Source organism: Adiantum capillus-veneris, chromosome 9 (genome assembly GCF_014529385.1).
Source record: "Adiantum capillus-veneris isolate H3 chromosome 9, ASM1452938v2, whole genome shotgun sequence".
Lineage (NCBI taxonomy): Eukaryota > Viridiplantae > Streptophyta > Polypodiopsida > Polypodiales > Pteridaceae > Adiantum > Adiantum capillus-veneris.
Window position 1 is genome coordinate 8,145,356 of NC_140939.1, and position 22,661 is coordinate 8,168,016.

Genomic DNA, 22,661 nt, shown 5'->3' on the forward strand with positions numbered 1-22,661 from the left:
CCCGAAAATGCGTCAGATCACCTGTACATCGGTCCCCTTGCGTCCCCGAACCTCTTGGGGGTATTAGGGTCCGTTTAGGGCCAAAACCCTAAACCTGCAAAAATACACAACAGGCTGTAATTCACTGTTTCGGGCTCTGTTTTGCGTGCCGATCGCATCCGTAACAAGTCCTCGAGCTCCCACACCTGTAGGGCTACTTGCCCTTTGAATCAGACGAGATTCGGCACGTGAAACCTCTCCGAATCACCTGTACCTGCGGGAGATTAGCCGCTAGCTAATTCAGTACCTGTGCAGGAGGCTCTTGCCTCGGCAATCGCCCATGAACCCACACAACTATACATTGGTCAATCTGATGAGCCCACTAGAGAGGCATAACGATAAAGAATAGGGGAGAGAGAGCAGTGAGAGGTGTGCAGGTCATGACATCCTGCACCTCACTATACATAGAGAGTAAGCCAGCACTCCATTGAAACTCTCCCACGTGTGATGACAACACTAAAAAACGAGCTCACAACTGAAAATCACGTTTTTGCCTTCTCTTTAAATAGTAAACTGGCCTCAGAGTGCCAAGTGTCACTCATTTGTGCATTTTCTCGCTTTAGACCCTCAGGTCTAAAAATATCTCACCTGCAGCCTCTGTTGACTTGGCCACAGAGTAACAAAATGATCCCCATGTCAAACTGCACGTAATGACGTGAAGACATTTTGCCGTCCAAAAATAGCAATCCCTAAAATTTAGGAGTTTCTGCCATTACATTCTTCTAGGTCATCTGACCCTCTTTGTACACTGCAGCCACACCCATAACTGAAATGTAGCCTATGTAGCAAAGGATTCCGCTTTGGCTGGCCAATGACCCCACTTTGGCTAACCATAGTCCTTGTCCAACCTTAGTGCTCTTTAGCCCTCAAGCCTGGACTCTCTCTGAACAGTTCCACATGGCTATGCAAGCAGGGCAGTTAGATTTCTAGAGGGGTGTTTCCAAAAGGTAAAACAAACGAAATTCTCCAAAGAAAGAGAAAATAAACAAAAATGGAATTGCCACTGGCTGGTGACAGAAAGAGAGAGAGAGAGAGAGAGAGAGAGAGAGAGAGAGAGAGAGAGAGAGATTCAACATCTAATGCCATAGTGACCATAATGACTTACAAATCTGCATGCAACAACATAGGACCCTGAATGCCTAGCAGGATGTGAAGAGGAGTGCATTCAACACATTCATGCCTCCTAAACGGATTCAAAACAGCATAAGCATTGTTGACAGCAAGCCCCCAACATGCACAATTACTTACATATGGACAGAAAAAAATGTCTCAAAAGTTTCAAATTGTGGGTGATCAGACATCATAAAGAAGTTGAATCTTGAGGGGTATCAGGCCTTTTCAAAGGCACTGCTTTATCATCCCTGCCTGCTGGTAAAGAAGCTCCATTTTGTGAGACGCTTTTCACTTCCTTTCGGTCCACACTTCGAGCTTCCTGGAGGGCCTTGACTCTTGCTTTCTTGGCCCTCTCCTGCACTTCATCCTGGATATGAAATCATGGTCAACATTTTTCCCAAGAAAATCGTACTCCCTCAAAACATGGCCATGACACAGAGGAAAATGAAAAGCATCCGCACATCTATAATTGGAAATCTATAACATGTGGGTAGAGCTCCTGATACTCGCCTTCCACAAATCTAACCCATTTTTTGTGATGTAGGCAGGTAACAGGCCCCATCCTTGCCTCCAGTTATTGACATGTACAATCACGTACCATCAGTACACGTATGAAGACGTGCGGTACCAATCAAACTTCAAAATTTATAACATACTGTCGATGTTGTGTACGATAAAAAATAGAAGACGTTATTTTAGCCTAGAGTTTAATCTTTACAAAATAAACATGAGAAGAGCTTCCTCAGATAAAGGACCGTTTTTTTCTTTTTCTTAGTAACTTACGATCTGTGAGATAGGGTTAAAAGTCCACCTGTGCCTAATGATGGAAGGCAAACAGAGTCCCGTTTCATTGGCTTGACGAGGGAAAAGCATAGGAAAGGCGGCATATTTTGTTGCATTTTCGAAGTATCATTACCCTCCTGTAACTAGTGCACGCTACATAAATGCTCTTTGGACCTTCAACTGGGCTAGAAACTTGATAAACACTGAGACCCAAAAAAGCTTCAGTGTTCAGCTCTAAAACGTCTCAAACAAGCATGAAAATGTGCATAGGTACTGAATCACATAATAAGAAGAAAGTGGAGTTGTTTGACGTCTATACCTGAAAATCGCGAACTTGCTTTTGCTGCTCTGCTTGCCACCGCCCGACATCACTCAATAACTCCCCCACAACTGTTCCCAGCCTTTCTGTTACTGCCTCTGCAAAGGCCTTGCCGAGAAAGAAGGCATCTAACACCTCCTTGCTCTCATCATCTCCTGGGGATGGCAAACAATTTTTGAGCTTCCTAATTAAGTGGCACTTACGATGTAGAACATCAGAAAAAAAGATCAGCATGCTCCATGTCAACCACAAAAAGCCCAGTCCCAAAAAAATATGACTTATATAAGGTTCGAGATAGCCGCCTGCAACTGCCCAGTCTCTACTAAGATACACACCGGCCATCATCTTGACAGAAGAGAACATCGCCAATGTATTTGCAGTTAGGGTCCTGCCCAATAGAAGCTATTTTTGAAGCTTCTAAGTTGCTAGAAGTGGTATTTGCTTCTAAGTATTCAGTTATTCGAGCATTTAGTTTCTTCAAAAAAAATTAGAGTTTTCTAAATTAGCCGTACAAACACGATGTCGAGAAGTGGTATTTGCTTGTAAAGATTCAGTTATTTGAGCATTTAGTTCCTTTAAAGATTTAAAATTAGAGTTTTCAAGCAGCAACTGAATTAGCCGTGCAAACGCTATGTTGAGAGGCGAGCAACTTGTTAGACAATGCTGGTTAAGGTTGGGATCCCGGCTCATGTTTCATTGTGGAGAGTCCCTCCTAAAGAGCTTAGTCATTTATAGATTTCATAAGATGCTAATTTTATGCAACTGAATTTCAAATTGTAATGTCATTCGAACTTGAAATATGTGACTGGTCAAAAAGGCACCCTCGGGTGGTCGAGAGAGGCAAAAGGATCCAGCCACAGCCACTTTTCGGGGTCCCACAGTAGCTAGGTCACAACCTCCAGTTTCCTCTAACTGCCTCCTCAGCATCAAGGAGCTACTCTGCACTGCCGCTGCTACTACTCTAGTCCTGAAAAAGTGCACTTAAAGACTAGGGCTGATTGGCAATGAACGCGAGTGAGCTGACCCTCCTCTTGCACTTCAATGACCTCTCTCTGCGTTGAAACCTCCCAGTTTCCTCTGACTGCCTCCTCAGCATCAAGGAGCTACTCCGCACTGCTGCTGCTACTACTCTAATCCTGAAAAAGTGCACTTAAAGACTAGGGCTGATTGGCAATGAACGCGAGTGAGCTGACCCTCCTCTTGCACTTCAACGAAGAAGCACTCTCCCTCGTCTGTACAGGCTGATTGCAATCAGCACCTCTCTCTGTGTTGAAACCTCCCATCCACACTAGGGCCCAAAGCTCAAAGGGTGTATGCCAATCTATAGGGAGTGCTGCCTGCATTTCATGCCATATAGCTAATCCTCCCCGATTGAGGATCAATCTGTCCACCTGTACAATCCTCAGAATGCTGCAAAAGCAAACCCCCTCCCTGTAATTCTGTGCAAGTCCAGCTCCCATGGGACCCCAAGCCATATATGGCCTACTGCCTAATGTATGGCCATTTTCACTGCGTAGCAAGGAATTGCAAATCAATGGCAGGTGAAGTCTCTTCTCCAAGCAAGAGGGCCGTCGTTGAAATAGGCCAGGTCGTAGTCTCTTTGTAAGGTGTAGTGGAAGTGAATGTTGAACTTTGCTCAAAATGAGTGCTCCGAACTGTGCTCAAGGTTCCTTTTACTTACGGAAGGGAGAGCCTTCCGTTCCTTTAGTGAGAGAGTGCAATGGACACAAACAAAGTGATGAACACTATGAATGAAGGGGCATGAGACTGAGAGATAGAGAGAAGAATACGACACCAGAATGTTGTCAAAACCCTCCTCCGAAGGCCCCACTCTCTATGGCGAGAACGGTCTACTATTGATTGCGCAAATCTCTACAATGTAATCAACTTGCCGACAATGTCGACGATGATGAGGATGACGACGAGACGGGCTGAAATCTGCAAATCTTTATCTGCCGAATTCTGACTCTATGTTGGTGACGACGGCGATTACGACGATGCAACGACGACGCGCTGAAAACACAAATGCTGAAATCTGTGTTTTCCGGGCTGAAACTACAAACTTCGCGGGATCTGACCGTGTGGCGAGGATCTGCTGCGGGAAGGTGAGATCTGCGAGGTTCGGGGGTTCTACTGCGGAGTCTAACTGCTGAAAACTGAAAACGCTGATGCTAACTGAGGTCCTATCGCGATGAATCTGCAAAACGCTGAGTTGCTTTGTTGATGCAAAAACGCTATGGATGATTTCTGTCTCTGATGCAAAAACGCTATGGATCTGATGCTTCTGCTAATGCCGGGGCTGATCTACAATGCCAAACACGAGGGCTTTTCTGCCATGCAAAAACGCTAGGCTTGGTGCTGCTGTTTTTCTACTATCGGGCTGGTCTACTGTGCAAAAACGCCAAGGCTGATCTGGGAATGAAAACGCTAGGCTCTGCTGTTAGGTAAAAACGCTAGGTTGGTCTTGGGGGTCCCGTTGAGAAGGTGCCTGTTGAACCGGAGCTCCTGCTGCCTCTTCTGCCAGAAAGTGCTAGCGCTAGGTTTCTATATATACAAACTTAGTAAATTTGCCCTACCTAGTTCCCAACAAAAGTTACTTAAAATAGTAAGTGAAAAATGTCAAAAATAGGGAAAATAGGTCTATGCACTGTAAAAATGCTCCTGATGAGTTCTGATGGAAATCTGATGATCATGCTGTGTGCAACCAGAGGATATGCATCTACTCTAAGTGTCTGGACATGCACGGTCTGCAAACAGACTCACAAAAGTGCCAGCTCACTTCCTAATCTAGGTTGACTGAACTAAACTAAACCCATGTCATGAAGTAGCTTGTTCACGGACACATAGGGTTGGATGTGTCACGTGACACTCTTCCACGCCCTCAACAAGCTCAAGGCAGTCCTCTCGTCCTCGGCTCAAGTTGACCCTGTGCATCTCTGTGAAAATCCATAGAGTCTCTAGGCGCTACACGCTACCCGCCAGGAGAACCATAGTTACCCAGAATGCGAATAGGAGGGTCCGGAACGGGACAGGAGGAGGGGAGCTTGAAACGGGAACAGGGCCGGAACGGTTGACTAAAGTAAGACTTGATTACCTCCATTCGGCTTAGTCCCAAATCGACTCCTAAACAACCCCAAAATTGGCCCCCAAACCTACCCTCAAACTGCCCCAAATATGTCCCTCAAACAGCCCCAAATCTGCCCCCAAATGCCTACTTTTGCCCGTTCCGCCATTCCACCTCAGGTTCCACCCTGTTCCCCCCCCCGTTCCAGTTACACCTTGTTTCGGAACGGTGTTCCGTTCTCGACTCCGTTTCGGGAACGGGATTCGTCCGAAACACCGTTTTTGGACGTTTGGGCTACGTTCCGCCCGTTCCCTGTTATACAGAGGAGAACTCAAGCCTCCATCCTAGTCATAAAAATCTCCCTCCAAGGCTTAACAACCACGAAGAGGCCACGGACAATGTGACTCTGCTAAGCAGGATCTATAAACCTGAGAAGACCCTAGAGGTGGGTAGAGTGATGATTGATCAAGCAACCTTGGCAGGTGTAGCTGACCATCTCTGCTTGACCATAGAAATTCCTATACAAGAGAACAAGAAGATCCAACAAAAAGTTAAAAAAACGTTGCGCAAGCCCTAGCATTGTTGGAAGCATAGACTTCAACAAGTAAACCTTCTCGCCTTGAAAGCGTATGGTGAGCCACTGATCACTCCTCCCTCGGCACCTATAGTACCAAAACTAGCATACCAAAAATGCCGAATATGGCTCTCGCACATATGGTGCTTCTGAATCTAGTATCTTTGTTCTAGTTCTTTTGTACCCAGACATGATATTAGATTCACCATTTTGTAGTCTCATAGGTCATTTTGGCCATTTAAAGCGTTAATATAACATTTTGTTTCATTTCATTTCTTTCTCTCTCTCTCTCTCTCTCTCTCTCTCTCTCTCTCTCTCTCTCTCTCTCTCTCTCTCTCTCTCTCTCTCTCTCTCTCTCTCTCTCTCTCTTGCATAGCAATCTCTCCCCCTCCCTGCCGTGTAGACACCCTACATGACGTTGATTGCCTGCAAGTGGTGGTAGTGCCCGTATGGTGGCGGGTTCACACTAGGAGCTTGTGTACAAGGAGATCTTGTCACAAGACGGGCACCACATGCCAATAGAAAAGAACAGACTGAACAGACTTTTAGCACTTCATTAACAATTGAACTGAGAGAGAGATGACACGCGACACGGAGTGGCGGATTTCCACTCCAGAGAGTATTGGCCCCAAACCTTGGCGCCCCTTTCGGTATTTCTTTATATTGCATCAACCCAATACAAGCCGGGACTCTAGACTTTGCACCTTCTCCAGGAAGCATGCTAGAGAATGAGCCCTAACCTCATATTTAAAGGCCCTTGGCTTGAAAAGCAGTTACAGTGAAAAGCCTTTAAAACTCAAAAGCTTCTCGTCCAAAAAGCAATGCCAAAAGCTGCCAGCGTAAATCACGGAAATCTGTACAGCTTGCCACGTCATCAGCCAACGCAAAACACGGAAATCCGTACAACATGCCACGTCATCAGTCAACGTATTTTCAAAAATTTGCCACGTCATCAAATTTTATTTTATTTTTGGTGTGCGGGTCCTGCTTTATTTTAATTCTTTATGTCACTTGGGGCCCCATCGAACGGGGTCCCCATAAGTTGGTAGGACTTCTTCTACTGTTACTTGTTCTTCATAGGGTTTAGGTCCCTCGGCCAACATCTGTAAGTTGGCTCCATTCTTCAAGGCTTTGACACGTCAGCAATTTGTTACATCTCCCCTTCTTGAAAGAGAGCAATCGTCCGCGATTACAGCATATCTGCAAAACAACTCAAGTTAGCCCAAAAATTTCCGAGGGTCATTTCGAGGGACAATCAGTTTGCTCTTTTTATTAAGGAGTTAGCTTCTCCTTTCTGCTCTTTTGATCAAGGAGTTAGCTTCTCCTTTCATCCAGATCGGAACTCCTGATATTCTGGCGTAGTAAAATTAGCCATCACACCCAAACCGTACTCATCTTCCACACTAACATTACATACCCAGGCAATCTCATCCAATTACGAATATTCAGTAATTGGCACATCACAATGTAACACAAATGCTTACGTATGCATGTTACAAGACACAACAAACAGCGTCGCTGAGCACTCCCCCGAGACAAACGGTCTGCGATATGAAGCTACGCAACGACTACCTCGTCACTCCCCCCGCAAATAACCTAAAAAGGTAAGGGCCATGAGCTTAGAGGACTGTACAACCAAACACTCCACAGACCGCAGTCTGCGTCGCTTGGAGATTCAAGCATACAACCAAACGCTCCCCAAGCATCGGCCTGCGTCGTTCCGAGGTTTTCAAACATACAACGAAACGCTCCACAGGCATCGGCCTGCGTCGTTTCGAGGTTCAAACAATACCAAGACAGTATTTCTCACTTCTCCACCCGGGAGTAAAATCACCGATCATTGAAACCAGTATTAAAACCAGAGTCAAACAATTCAAATCGGCACCAAGAGAGGTTTAAACAGATAGCATCCATTTCAAACAAATTCCAAATATCATCACCAAACAAGTTCTCAAACAGATTCTCAAACAAAATTCAAACTTAAAAAGCAATCTCGACATCAGTCGAGCTCGAAAGTCGACTGACTTTCCATCCTGAAACCTGCACCAAAAAAATTAGGGTTAGGTTCATTCCATAGGGTCATAGCCGAGCATAGCATGGTCCATCAGCTCTTGGACAAACAATGTTTCTTTGGCAACGATGGTAATCCCAAGATAGCAATCCCACTAAACCTCCAAGGTCATCTGCTCGTGAAGAGACATCTATTGAGAGATGTCGATAAATTTCAAGTTATAATCTGCTAGGGTTTCCATGGCAAGCATTTCAAGATACCCCACTCTGCAAGAACTTGCACTCCGAAGGAAGATGTCAGAAACCATATAACTTCGGGCAAAAATTTTCTTGAAAGCTTGCCAAGTACTTGGGAGTATGCTACTTGGTAGCTATCAACATCTGCATGGTACTGTCTCTAAGAAAAACAGCAGCTCGAAACAAATCTTGGATCCTTCTCTTGCAAGTGATCTTAATGGCTTATGCCCTGTAAGACATGAGCGGTGAAGACGGGAGCGCCCGATGGGCGATGAAGTAAGGGTGGGAGTGGCTAATTGGTCCGGGTTGGAGAGCGATGATACCTCGAATAAAAATCCAATAGCTCTATCTGCTCTTTTGTAGGACCAGTATGCTTTCAGTCTCGGTTGGAGGGCGAAGATACCTCGAATAAAAATCCAATAGCTCTGTCTACTCTTTTGTAAGACCGGTATGCTTTTAGAAAAGCACACGCCTCATGCTCTGATACCACTGTCACAAGACGGACACCACGTACCAATAGAAAAGAACAGACTGGACAGACTTTTAGCACTTCATTAACAATTGAACTGAGAGAGAGAGACGACACGCGATATGGAGTGGCGGAATTCCACCCGAGAGAGTATTGGCCCCAAACCTTGGCGCCCCTTTCGGTATTTCTTTATATTGCATCAACCCAATAGAAGCCGGTACTCCAGAGTCTGCACCTTCTCCAGGAAGCATGCCAGAGAATGAGCCCTAAACTCATATTTGAAGGCACTTGGCCTGAAAAGCAGTTATAGTGAAAAGCCTTCAAAACTCAAAAGCTTCTGGTCCAAAAAGCAATGCCAAAAGCTGCCAACGTAAATCACGGAAATCCGTATAGCCTGCCACGTCATCAACCAGCGCAAAACGCGGAAATCCGTACAGCATGCCACGTCATCAACCAGCGTGACTTTCGGAAATCTGTCACATCATCGGTTTTTATGTGTGTGCGGGCCCTGCTTTATTTTAATCCTTCATGTCACTTGGGGCCCCATCGAACGGGTCCCCATAAGTTGGTAGGACTTCTTTTTCTATTACTTGTTCTTCTTAGGGTTTAGGCCCCTCGGCCAACATCTGTAAGTTGTCTCCATTCTTCAAGGCTTTGACTGTCACAAAGTGATGACGTGGCTACGGACAACAGAAACCCTAATTTCTGCCAAAAACCCTAAAATTCCTGCAAACCCTAATTTTTGGAAATCGCGGAGGCTTTTTTTTTTTGGTGAAAATGATGAGCGATGTAAATTTTGCTTTTTCTCTACAATATGAGAAAGAGAGAGAGAATGCTTTTGCTTTCAAGTTTTGACTCTCTGTGAGAGAGAGAGAGAGAGCAATTGCTTTTGATTTTAAGCTTTTGGGGCTCTGCTTTTGGGCATCCCTTGTAACCTTTAAATTAGTGGTGAGGGCTTCACTTCTCAGAGCATCTGGACGCAGAGTCTGAGAGTGAAACCCTAGCTGTTGGGGTATAAAGCCCAATGTGGTCGCCCAGGTAAGTGGGCGGGCTGCCAGGTATGTACACATATTCTTTTGTAAAATCCTAATAAGAACTCACTATGCTCTACACATTACAGTAGAGCGAGTTCACCATATCGTCGTGCTCTTCTTCTCGCACTCTCTCTCGCGTCGCACTTCCGCTCGTACTCCTTCAACTGGTATCAGAGCTCAGATTGACGCTCGGGACAGCACTGCAGGAGGCTAGAGTCACCAACTCAGATTGGAGTGAAATTCGACAAGCAAAGACACGGCCCCAAATCTCGTGGGTGAGCCCGAAGGGCTCGGTGTTGTCAGAATTTCATTCTGAGGTCATCTCGGCCACCGTTCGGCTTCGACAAAGGTCTGCACAGGCCATTTTCGACTACGTGGTCTCGACGGGTGCAGATCCGGCTCTGCAAATTTGGGGTTTTCGGCCTACGACTACAGGTGCTGAGGATATCGACACTCCCAGAGTGTTGATTTGTGGCTGTCTACACATCGAAGGACGGCTCACAGTTCTTGGAGGCGTGTCACATACGACACGGGCGCATCTACATACAGACTGTAGGCGACATCCACTAGTTCATCAGGTAGCTTGTGTTTGCTGCTTGATATTCCAGATTTCATCCTGACATTGCAGGTACTTCCACATGGGATGTATTGTCAGAGATGATGTATGTCTGTTGAGGGTTTGCTGGCTGTGAGTCACGCAGCAAACAACCGCCGCAGCGGTTACAGCATACAGTGGGAAATTTGTGGATGTATGACTTTGTGGGAAGTCTATGTACTGTCAGATTTACTGCAGCCTTTGTTGAGGGTCGAGTGAGGTTTTATTGAGCTGGGGGATTCTCGAATGTTGAGATCCTTTCGGTGATACAGGTCTTGGAGCGATCCCTCGAGCACCCTTAGATAGGCAGCTAGGATGTATTGACTGTGAGTTAGACAGTTGGGATTGCATCTTTGCTTTACTGCCGTTGAGGCATTGTCGCAATCTATGCTTACAGGACAGTGAGAGACAGTACAGGTGCAGGACAGGTGTACCCGCAGCTTACAGTGTCAGAGAGACGGTGTTTTTTGAGCTGTTTTTTGGTCTGTTTTCTAGTACACCAGAGCCATTTTACAAAGGAGACTGCGCCGAAATTTATGCAGAATCTGAAGCTTTCTTGGTTCATTTGACAGGTTGATATTGGTTCAGAGGTCAGTTTACAGGGGAAACTCTGCCGAATTTTTCCCAGAAAAGTAAACTACTATGAAGCGTAGCTACGGCTGAATCACAGGACACTGCTCTTTACAATATCAAGAAGCTAGATGGAACCAATTTCCCATTGTGGAAGAAGCAGATTTGGCACGTGTTGGTACAAAAGAAGCAGATAAAACCTATAAAGCTCAAGGGGATAAAACCAGAAGATATGGACGAAGATGAATGGAGCGAAATGGATGAATTGGCACTTTCTACGCTGACTTTGGCAGAAAGCGTTTACTTCAATGTAGCAGACGAGATGTCGGCTTATCAAGCATGGTTAAAGCTGAGTGATCTTTATGAGAAGCAGAGTGCAGCTTCACAGGTATACTGGCTTAAGCAGCTTGTTAACTTGAAGATGAAAGAAGGGACACCTATGTCCAATCATCTGAATGAGTTCAACACAATCTATAGTCAGTTGTCAGCTCAAGGTGTCAAGTTTGATAAACCTGTTAGAGCTATGTTCCTGTTGATCACATTGCCGGAAAGTTGGGACACTTTTCGCACAGCTTTGAGTAATTCTGCACCTCCAGATGGTTTGAACATAGCAGGTGTAGAAGGAAGTCTGCTTACTGAAGAAACCAATAGAAAGACAATGGACAAAGGCAAACGAACAGCCTTAGTTGTCAGGGGAAGGACTAAAGAAAAGTACAAAGGTGGAAAGAGGAATCAGTCTCGTAGCAAGTCCCGCAGTGCTAAAGGCAAGAGTGACATAGAATGCTACCATTGTGGCAAGAAGGGTCACATGAAAAGAGACTGCAGAGAATGGAAAGCAGAAAAAGGCAAAGAGAAAGCTGAAGACCATGGTGAGAAGAACAAGTCCTCAGTGAAGATTCAAGAAATAAATGTGACAAACACTGTTGCAGAGGATGACAGTCTAGTGTCAGGAGACATCTACTTCTTGAAGAATACAATGGACTCAGCTCTTCTTACAGCATCTGATGGAAATGCACTGAGTGACTGGATTATAGACTCAGAGGCATCACTTCATGTGTCTCCAAACAAGGAGTGGTTTACTTCTTATGTGACCACTAAAGATCATGTTCGGCTAGGCAATGGGCAGACATGTGAGATCTTAGGTGTTGGAGATGTTCAATTGAAGTTTCACAATGGCTCTTCTTTCATGCTGAAGAATGTGAGACATGTTCCCGCAATTACAAAGAGCTTGATTTGCACAGGTTTACTTGATGATGCTGGCTACGTCACTACTTTTGGACAGAACATGTGGAAGATATCCAAGGGTTCTATGACAGTAGCACATGGAGTAAAGTCTGGAGGACTTTACATGATTTATGTATCAAATGTCTCTAAAAATGTAATCAATGTAACCGAGCAGCCGAACGTTTCTTTGTGGCATAGCCGGTTAGGACATATGTCCAAGAAGGGAATGGAAATCTTGTCTCGTTCTGGTTATTTGCCTGGCTTTTCATTTAATGATTTTGAATTCTGTGAACATTGTCTGTATGGTAAGCAAACACAGCAGCCACATAAGCATAGAAGCAGTAGAAGAGATACACAGTTGGCACTTGTTCATAGTGATTTGTATGGACCTATGCCTAACCTATCTCTAGGGGGAGCTTCTTACTTTATGACATTTATAGATGATTACTCGAGGAAAGTATGGGTTCACTTTCTCAAGCACAAGGATGAAGCGTTTAGTGTTTTCAAAACGTTTGTGACACTTGTGGAGAATCAGAGTGGCAAGAAGCTTAAATGCTTACGCACTGACAATGGTGGAGAGTATGTTTCAAAGGCCTTTCAGGACTTTTGTGAGTCAAAAGATATAAAACGTGAACTTACTGCTCCTTACAATCCTCCTCAAAATGGTGTTGCTGAGAGGATGAATAGGACCATACAAGAGAAGGTCAGAAGTATGTTGTCTAATGCACAGCTGCCAAATGGGTTTTGGGCTGAAGCTGTATCAACAGCTGTTCATCTTGTAAATAGATCTCCTAGCAAGGTTTTGCAGAAGGATTCAGTGCCAGAGATGGTATGGTCAGGCAAAATGCCCTCATACAAGCATCTCAGAGTCTTTGGCTGTGAGGCATATACTCACGTTCCAAAGGAATTTAGGAACAAACTTCAGCCAAAGAGTAAAAAGTGCATCTTTCTAGGCTATGGTAATTCTGGTGAGATGGGGTACAGACTTTGGGATCCTGAATCCAGAAAGGTTGTCCGCAGCAATGATGTTCACTTTAATGAATCCAAATATCATTCTAAACCAGAGAGGGTTGAGGAGATTAGAAGAGTTGTCTTCCAAGAAGATGGACCTGCACGTGCAAGACAAAATGTCAGGGCTCAAGAGGAGCAAGGACAGGATAGAGTGGAACCACAGGTTGTGGCTGAGCCTGAGCCACCTATTGTGCGTAGATCTGGACGTATCACGCGACCTCGTGATAGGTTTGTTCCATCTATGAACTATGTCATGTTGACTGATTGCAATGAGCCTTCATGTTACAAGGAAGCAGTGCAAATGAAGGACTCCGGGAATTGGCAATTGACAATTGGCCATGCAGTCAGAGATGACAGCTCTGCATAAAAACAAGACATGGAAGCTAGTTAAATTACCACAGGGCAAAAAGGCTCTACCTTGTAAATGGGTTTACAGGTATAAGATCACCGCTCATGATAGTCAGCCAAAGTACAAAGCAAGGCTTGTTGCCAAGGGCTTTAAGCAAGAACAAGGCATTGACTTTGAGGAAGTCTTCTCTCCGGTGGTCAAGATGACTACATTGAGATGCTTTCTTGCATTGGTTGCCATATTAGATTTGGTGTTGCACCAAATGGATGTCAAGAAAGCGTTCTTGCATGGTGATTTAGATGTGGAAATTTACATGCAGCAGCCAGAAGGGTTTGTTGAGAAAGGCAAGGAAGATTGGGTATGCCAGTTGTTAAAGAGTCTTTATGGCTTAAAACAATCACCGAGGGCATGGTACCATAAATTCCACAAGTTTATGCTTTCTCAAGGCTACAAACGTAGTGAGTTCGATCACTGTCTATATACAAAGAAGGCTAAGGATGGCAGTTGGCTGATCCTTATTTTGTATGTGGATGACATGTTGATTGCTGGCAAGCACTTGGAAGAAATTTCAGCTTTGAAGTCAAAGATGGCAAAATCGTTTGACATGAAAGACATGGGTGAGGCAAGTCATATACTTGGTATGCGCATTGAGAGAGACAGATCAAAGAAGTTGATTTGGTTATCTCAAACAGAGTATATTGACAAGGTTTTGCAACGTTTCAATATGGAGAAGGGAAAGGGGCACTGAGTGTTCCATTGCCACCATATGTGAAACTTAGCAAACAAGATTGTCCTGTGTCTGAGGAAGAAAAGGCTGAAATGGATAAGATTCCATATGCGTCTGCAGTGGGTAGTTTGATGTATGCAATGATTGCTACTCGCCCAGACATTGCATTTGCAGTGGGAGTAGTAAGTCGATACATGTCAAACCCAGGCAAGAAACATTGGGAGGCAGTGAAAGGAATATTGAGATACCTGAAAGCTACAAAGAGTATGCGTATATGCTATGGGAGTCAGGAGCTAAGTGTAAAGGGTTTTACAGACTCAGATTATGCAGGTGACTTAGACAACCGAAGGTCTACGTCAGGGTATGCCTTTACATTGGCTGGTGGAGCAGTATCATGGCGTTCTAGATTACAAGATTGTGTTACTCGGTCTACTACAGAGGCTGAATATGTTGTAGCATCAGAGGCATTCAAAGAATCAATTTGGCTTAATCGACTAGTAACAGATTTGGGAATCAAAGAAGAGATGCCTGTGTTATATTGTGATAGTCAAAGTGCTATACAATTGGCTCGCAATCCAGTTTATCACTCAAAGACAAAGCATGTGGATGTGAAGTATCATTTCATCAGGGAAATGCTCGAGGATAAGCAACTTCAGCTTGTCAAAGTTGACACCACAGAAAATCCTGCTGATCTACTTACAAAAGGACTTCCCTCAGAGAGCTTTGCGCATTTTCGCAAGCAGTTAGGTGTAGGGTAGTACATCACTTCTCTACATCTCTTGTATATTAGCTTGTATAGTAGCTTCTCTCACACTTAAAGTACCACATTGGACTTTAAGTGGGAGGTTGTTGGGGTATAAAGCCCAATGTGTTCGCCCAGGTAAGTGGGCGGGCCGCCAGGTATGTACACATATTCTTTTGTAAAAACCTAATAAGAACTCACTATGCTCTACACATTACAATAGAGCGAGTTCACCATATCGTCGTGCTCTTCTTCTCGCACTCTCTCTCGCGTCGCACTTCCGCTCGTACTCCTTCACTAGCCACTCTCTTGTACTTTGATTTGATTAATATAAAAAGAAATACCGAAAGGGGCGCCAGTCTTTGGGGCCAATATCTCTAGGCACGGAACTCCGCTGGGCTAGTGTACATCTATTGTGATCTGTGACTTGTTTTGAAGTGGTTATTTGGTGCTGTCGCGGTTGATTCTTGACTTGGAGTGTCCAAGTCTGTTACAGTGGTATCAGAACACGGCCGATTTCTCTTCTACGGGAAATCCGATCCCCAAATTTTTTTTCCGCGGCAGCTATGGCTTCACGCAAGGATCAGTCGACTCCCTCTGCATCTGGAGATGCGGGCAGGGATCACAACGAAGATTCCAGCAGCGAGTATGGCCCGCCTTGGCCTACTTAGGCGGAGCGGCGAGAGATGGAGCGTCGCCAGTTGATCGGCGATGCAACAAAGACGATGCTCAATTTTGCCAAGGACCCGAAGATGGCAAAATATATGAACCAGACCTCTTTGGAAGAGGTACAGATGGAGTGGCAGAGAACCACAACACCACTCCCGAAACCCGCTCTCAAGAAACCTTCTGCCTCCAAGAAATATACGGAGAAGTAACTGGAGAACGTGGTTGATGCACGGATTGCTCAGCTTTTTGACGCGCAAAAGAAAGCCAAAAAGCACGGCAAAAAGCAGAAGAAAAGCACTGACTTTCCAAGTTATTTGGGTCGTCAATCAACTTTTGACAAGGCAAAGAAACAGAAGAAGTGTGTCAAGTTTGAAGGCTTACTCAGTTTTTCTTCTTCTTCTGACAGTTCTTCTAGCTCTTCAGACTCGAGCGAAGAAGACAGAAAAAGCAAAAAGCGAAGCAAGACACAAGGCTTCGGAAACGGCAAGAAAAAGGCAAAGAAGGCTACATCTCGCCCAGAGACTGACAGTTCTACTGAGGACTCGTCTACAGATAGCTCAGATTCCGATGACGGAAAGTTTTATGTGAACAAGAAGAATTTTTACAAAGCCAACCAGTATGACTTTCTCGAAGATAAAAGCAAGAAAGTCTGAGAGTTTAAGGAAGGTGGCCACTCGATCAAGTTTGATACTTTTCAGGATACTCAGATGCTTTGAAGGCTTTGTCTTTTATACAGCAGTTTGACATCGCTTTCGCGGGAGGACGCTATTCAGAGCACTCCAAGATTCGGAGAGCTACCTCTTACTTTAAGAGGAATGCTCGTACTTGGTGGTCCACGCTTCTTTTAAACAAGATTGCGCCAGTTAAATGACTGAAATTTAAGAAGCTTTTTATTTCTTCTTGGTTAACGCAAGAATATGAATGAGATATACGAGCTGCTTGGAACCATCTTCGGATGACCAAGAAAGATACAATCAATGCTTATTGTGAAAGATTCTGGAGCTCTTTTCTACCCGCCTCTTCATTCAAGAAGATCTCGTTCAGAGAAGAGATTGAGCAGTTTACCTTGGGTCTACCTACAGAGATCCGAGATCAATGCTTTGAACAGAAGTCAGCTTCTATTCAGGAGTTGATGAGTCATGCGAAGCGGGGCTTTGCCATTCACTCTGGCAGTCTGACCTACCCCACAGATGAGGCCATGATACAACGAGCCAAACAGACTTCTGGGAATGAAAGTAGAAAGAAAAAGAGCAACCCAGAGAAAAAGGATGCACGACCCAAGCTTACTCCTGAGGAGAGAGCTCGCTCCATCAGAGAGGGGAAGTGCTTTGGATGCGGGGTACAGGGACATATCTCCGCGAAGTGCCCTAATAAGGCACACAAAGAACAGAATGATAAAGACGATGACAGGTCTGAGAGTTCGAGAGCAGCTGAGGAATGTGGCAGAAAAGGTAGATAGAAAAGCAGAACTGGTACCACATGGCGTGGGACCTGCACCGAATCTAATGAATGAAAGTACAAACTTTACCACTTTTGGGGCAAAGTGAAGGATCAGGAAGCTCTTTTGAAGGAGCCAAGGCCAACTTCTTTTCACTTGGAATTGGCGGCTCGATTTGGAATTACGCCCGACAGACTGACGCCACACGAAGAGGTAGTTCGACTGGCACCCGGATGGGATGTTGCCATTACACCGAGCATTGGCAAACTTTGTTTGCAATGACATGGGTGTTCAGGGCACGCGAGTGACGTTCTACTCAGGATCCCTTGGTACCACAAGAACTACGCCGTGGTTGACTACCGGGCCGAGAAAGCGACTTTGATAAATGAAGGGCTTAGAGATTGTACTTGATGAACTTCAGTTTCTTACTCATGCTTTTGGGAGAGAACTGAACAATGGATAAAGGTTGAATATGTTTTGACCTGATCAAAAGAACGCCAAGATTTTTCTCCACAATCATGCCGATTGCTTTTCAGAGGGCCTGAAGATCAAACCATTGATCTGATACCTGGAAGCACGCCACCAAATTGGCCACCTTACCGTGTGAGCCGAGTACAGAATGAAAAGATTATGAACCCAGTGAAAGAAAGGGTCTTGTCCAACCTAGTACTTCACCGTATTGCTCTCCAGTGTTGTTGGTTTTGAAGAAAGACGGATCTTGGAGAATGTGCATCGATTATAGCACTCTCAACGAAATCACCATCAAGAACAGATTTCCGACTCCTAGGATCGATGATATACTCGACAGGTTACAGGGATCCTCGTGCTTTAGCAGGATTGACTTGAAGAGTGGATATCATCAGATCAGGATAGCGCCAGGAGATGTCTACAAGACAGCTTTTCGGATGAATTTTGGGTTATTTGAGTTTTTGGTGATGCCTTTTGGCTTAACCAATGCTCTTGCGACATTTAACCGGATGATGGGCAGCATTTTTCAAGAGTACAAGCTATTTGTTGGCACTTGCTTTGACGACATCATTGTTTTCTCCAAGAATGAGGCATAACACAGAGATCATTTGCTTCAAGTCTTTCAAGCATTACGAGATCACACGTTAGTGATTAATGCAAAGAAAAGTGAATTTTTCCTACCAGAGATACACTTTTTGGGACACATTGTGTCAACAGAGCAGGAGTGCAAATGGACCCGGCCAAGATAGAGACTATCCGTGATTGGCCCGATTTGAGGAATGTCCATGAAGTTAGAAGCTTCTTGGGACTGTGTTCGTACTACAGGCGGTTCATACGAAAGTTTGCAGAGGTTGCTTCCCCTTTGCATACCTTGACACAGAAAGGAGTACCTTTTTCGTGGGGACCCACAGAGGTGACTCCCTTTCGGACATTGAAAGAGAAATTGACTATGGGACCTATTTTGACTTTGCCGGACTTGCAGAAGTCATTTGAAGTATATTGTGATGCTTGTGGTCGTGTAGTCTGGGTGCGGTCTTGATGCAAGAAGGCCATGCCATAGCTTACGAGAGCCGTTTGTTCTCTAGGCCGGAGATGACAGCACAAATCTATGAGAAAGAGCTTTTGGCAGTGATCCATGCTCTTACTCAGTGGTGGCACTACCTACTCGGAGCGGATTTTACTGTCTTTGCAGACCATCAGAGTTTGCGCTACTTCTTGTCACAGAAGCAGCTTTCGGAAAAGCAGATGCGGTGGGCGAACATCTTGTCACAGTTTCACTTCCAGATTGTCCATGAGAAGGGATAGAAGAATGTGGTGGCAGATGCTTTGTCTCGGAAGCCGTTGGATCTGGCTATTTCCGCGATACACCATAGAAGCTTCGAGGATATGGTCGATCAATATGCCACAGATACAGATTTTGCAGATATTTTCACAAGGATATGGGATGGGGAGACAGTAGCTCGATACTCCCTTCGGGAAGGCTACTTGATGAAAAAGACTATGTTGTGCGTTACACAACCGTTGAGGGAAAAGGTTATGACTGAATGCCACTGTCCACCTTTTACGAGTCACCGCGGCATTGCTACCACCATGAAGGGGGTAGAGAGATACTTCTTTGGGCCGAGACTCAAAAAGGATGTGGAAGAGTTCGTGCGCAGTTGCTTAGTATGCCAGAAGGTCAATTTTGACAGGCATAAGGCACAGGGATTGTTAAAGCCTTTACCCATACCCACCCGCCCCTGGAAAAGTATTGAAATGGATTTCATTTTTGATCTCCCGAGAACACAGAATGATCACGATGATTTTCCGATTACATGGCACGTCTGAGACGATTGTCTTCGACAGAGACCCCAGATTTATGAGTTTGTTTTAGAAGGCAATTTGGGAGAACATTGGCACGCAATTGCAGTTCTCGTCATCGTTCCACTTGTAGACTGACGGGCAATTTGAGATTGCCAATTCAATGATTTTAGATTTATTGAAGTCTTGTATCTCAGATCAGAAGACTCAATGGGAAAAGAACTTACCTTTGGTGGAATTTGCCTACAATAACACGATACACTCTTCGACGGGGCAGACGCCATGTGAGATTGTTGAAAGTGCTGCAAAGGTTCCATCCTTCCTGAGCACGAAGATTAGATATTTGAAGCGGATGAATATTCGCGAGATTTGGATACGGCTTTTGCCAAGGTTCACGAGACTTTGCAGGAGTCTCAAGAACCACAGAAAAAGGCAGCGGATCGCCATCGTCGCGACTTGAAATTGAAGGAGGATGATTGGGTGCTCTTACGTTTTGAGAAGGCACGCCTACAAAAGAAAAAGGGAAAGGAGAGGCTTTTTCCAAAGCTTAGTATGCGATACTACAGACCTTTCCAGATCACTGACAAGATAAATGATGTCTCCTTCCGATTGAAAGTGCTAGATACTTGGAGGATTCACAATGCATTGCATGTGAGTCTCTTGAAACCTGTTAAGGGTGATGTGCCGGATGATGGGGAGCCTGATGAGCAACCCGAAGTGGAAGAAAAGGAGGAGATCCTTGTTCCTGAACAGATTTTGGCACATAACGATACGAAGAAAGGTAAAGTCCGAAGGCGGTTCTTGGTTAAGTTCAAGAACTTTCCTGCATTTGATGCGAAGTGGATGGAGGAGGAGGACCTAGCAGATACTCCTCGGATTGTGAAACTTTACCTCGATCTTTTGGTTTAGCATAGTCTACTCCAAACGGAACCCAGAATTCAGCTTGGCCGGAGATCTGGTGCAGTGGGATGCACAAGAGGGGAGTCACTCCACTCCCTTGTCAACAGATGCCTAGATTTTGATACTAAAGTCACTGATGTCTCTTTGAGCTTCAGGGATACTGATAGCTGAGAGTATTCTGCTGGATGACTTTATGAAATGGAATTCCTGATTATGATACTGATTTGTTCTTGACTTCTTGTGAGTGTAGGAACTGATAGACGAAATGACTGCAGCATTTTGGTCTGATTGATCTCGAATAGACATGGTTGCAATAGGGGTTAGTCAATCGGACATCGATGAGGTCCCGATTGGACCTAGATGTGATTGCTAGCTACATTGCCGATAAATAATGGTCTAAGATCCGAATGAATGTTGAATGTCATGTGATGTCCTCTGATGTCGTGTGATGTGACTGTCGATTTTGTACATGTGCTAGATGTGTGTTCCTAGTACGTAGGTACTAACAGTCAGTGTCTGCTAAGACGGTTTATGGCTTTTGTCGGTTTTGCAGGCGTAATCGCGGTCGATTACAATGCTTTCAAGAGGGGGGTATGTCACAAAGTAATGACGTAGCTACGGACAGCAAAAACCCTAATTTTTGCCAGAAACCCTAAAATTCCTGCAAATCCTAATTTTTGCCAAAAACCCTAATTTTCGGAAATCGCGGAGGCTATTAATAAAATTTTTATTTTTATTTTTTAAAATGATGAGCAACGCAAATTTTGCTTTTTCTCTACAATATGAGAAAGAGAGAGAGAATGCTTTTGCTTTCAAGTTTTAACTCTGAGAGAGAGAGAGAGAGAGAGAGAGAGAGAGAGCAATTGCTTTTGCTTTCAAGTTTTGACTCTCTGTGAGAGAGAGAGAGCAATTGCTTTTGATTTGAAGCTTTTGGGGCTCTGCTTTTGGGCATCCCTTGTAACCTTTAAATTAGTGGTGAGGGCTTTACTTCTCAGAGCATCTGGACGCAGAGTCTGAGAGTGAAACCCTAGCCACTCTCTTGTACTTTGATTTGATTAATATAAAAAGAAATATCGAAAGGGGCACTAGTCTTTGGGGCCAATATCTCTAGGCACGGAACTCCGTCGGGCCAGTGTACATCTATTGTGATCTGTGACTTATTTTGAAGTGGTTATTTGGTGCTGTCGCGGTTGATTCTTGACTTGGAGTGTCCAAGTCTGTTACATTGACACGTCAGCAGTTTGTTACAGATCTATTGTGATAGATCCGAGATCCATTGGTTGCCCGGTCCTGAGAGGAGGCTTGCGGTTTGCAGAGAAGATCATCACCCCGTTCACCCTTTTTCGTTGCACCTTTGACATGCTCCACCGAGCCATTTTACCTGTCACGTGCACATCTAACCCTATGTGCATGTGGACTAGCTGTACAAACTTCTCGGGTTTAGGTAGCCTAGAAAGTGTTTTGGCACCTTTCTGAGCCTGTACGTAGGACGTGCATGTCCAAGCACTTAAGAGTAGTAACATACCCTTCGATTGCACAAGAGAAGTTTCGTCACAAGAAGTTGCAACGGATGCTCACTCCCTAGAGCGTAATGGCTATAATTTCTCTATTTTCAGTCCCTAATCATCTCAATTAGAGAAAATTTCAGCAGAGCACTCAAAATGTTAGGTGCAGCGGAATGAATGTTTGAACCTTGCTCAAGATGAGTGCTCCGAATTGTGCTCAAGGTTCCTTTTGTTCTTATGGAAGGGAGAGTCTTCCGTTCTTAATGAGAGAGTGCAATGATCACAAACAAAGTGAATGAACACTGTGTGTAAAAGTGTATGAGACTGAGAGATAGAGAGAGAAGAGAATAATACGACACCAGAGACGTAAAACCCTCCTCCGAAGGCCCCACTCTCGTCAGCGAGAGTGATCTACTATTGATTACACAAACTGGTACAAACTGAATGCATGTGACTGATGCAAGTCTAGGCTATGTCGACGGCGACGACGACGATGGAGATGACGAGGCCAACACTAGGGCTGAAAACTGAAGGTCTTTATTTGCTGTAAAAAACGCTACGGACTGAAATCTGCTGTTGCCAAAAGCGCTATGGAAAACGCTGATTTTGCCGGTCTTTAGGGTTGAAAATCTGCATCTATTGTAGGGCTGAAAACTGAAGTTCTTTGGGCTGAATCTGCTAGTCTTTTAGGGCTGAATCTACTGTTGTTTCATTGCTGAAAAACGCCATGCTGAAATCTGTCAAAAACGCTACTGTAGCAAAACGCTAGGCCTGGGAATCTGCTAACCTGCTGGCGATGAGGGAGATCTGGAAACACCAAGTCCAGTGATGGCTATACGGTGAAGGCCTGCTGGAAACGCTAGGTATCTGTGAAGCTAGGGCGATTTGATAAAAAAGGCTAGGATGGGATCTTGCTTGGAGGGGGAAACCGCCAAGGTTCTTGCTTGAGAAGTTGTCTGTTGAGTTTGGCTCCTGTTGCCTCTTCTGCCATTTAGTGCTAGTCTAGGTTTTCTTATATACA

At 44.8% G+C, this 22,661-nt stretch overlaps 1 protein-coding gene across 1 annotated transcript in view; it reads right to left on the bottom strand.

Annotated features, from left to right (window-relative positions):
• Positions 1-1,105: 1,105 nt before the first annotated feature.
• The window catches only part of LOC147450101 (uncharacterized), a 29,127-nt gene continuing 7,571 nt past the window's right edge, over positions 1,106-22,661 (bottom strand). The window contains exons 2-3 of the mRNA XM_086520650.1: positions 2,255-2,409; positions 1,106-1,519 (exon numbers count right to left, since the gene is read on the bottom strand). Of these exons, the coding sequence (XP_086376776.1) occupies positions 1,340-1,519; positions 2,255-2,409 (335 nt within the window). The 3' untranslated portion in view covers positions 1,106-1,339. The remainder of the gene's footprint in view (positions 1,520-2,254; positions 2,410-22,661) is intronic.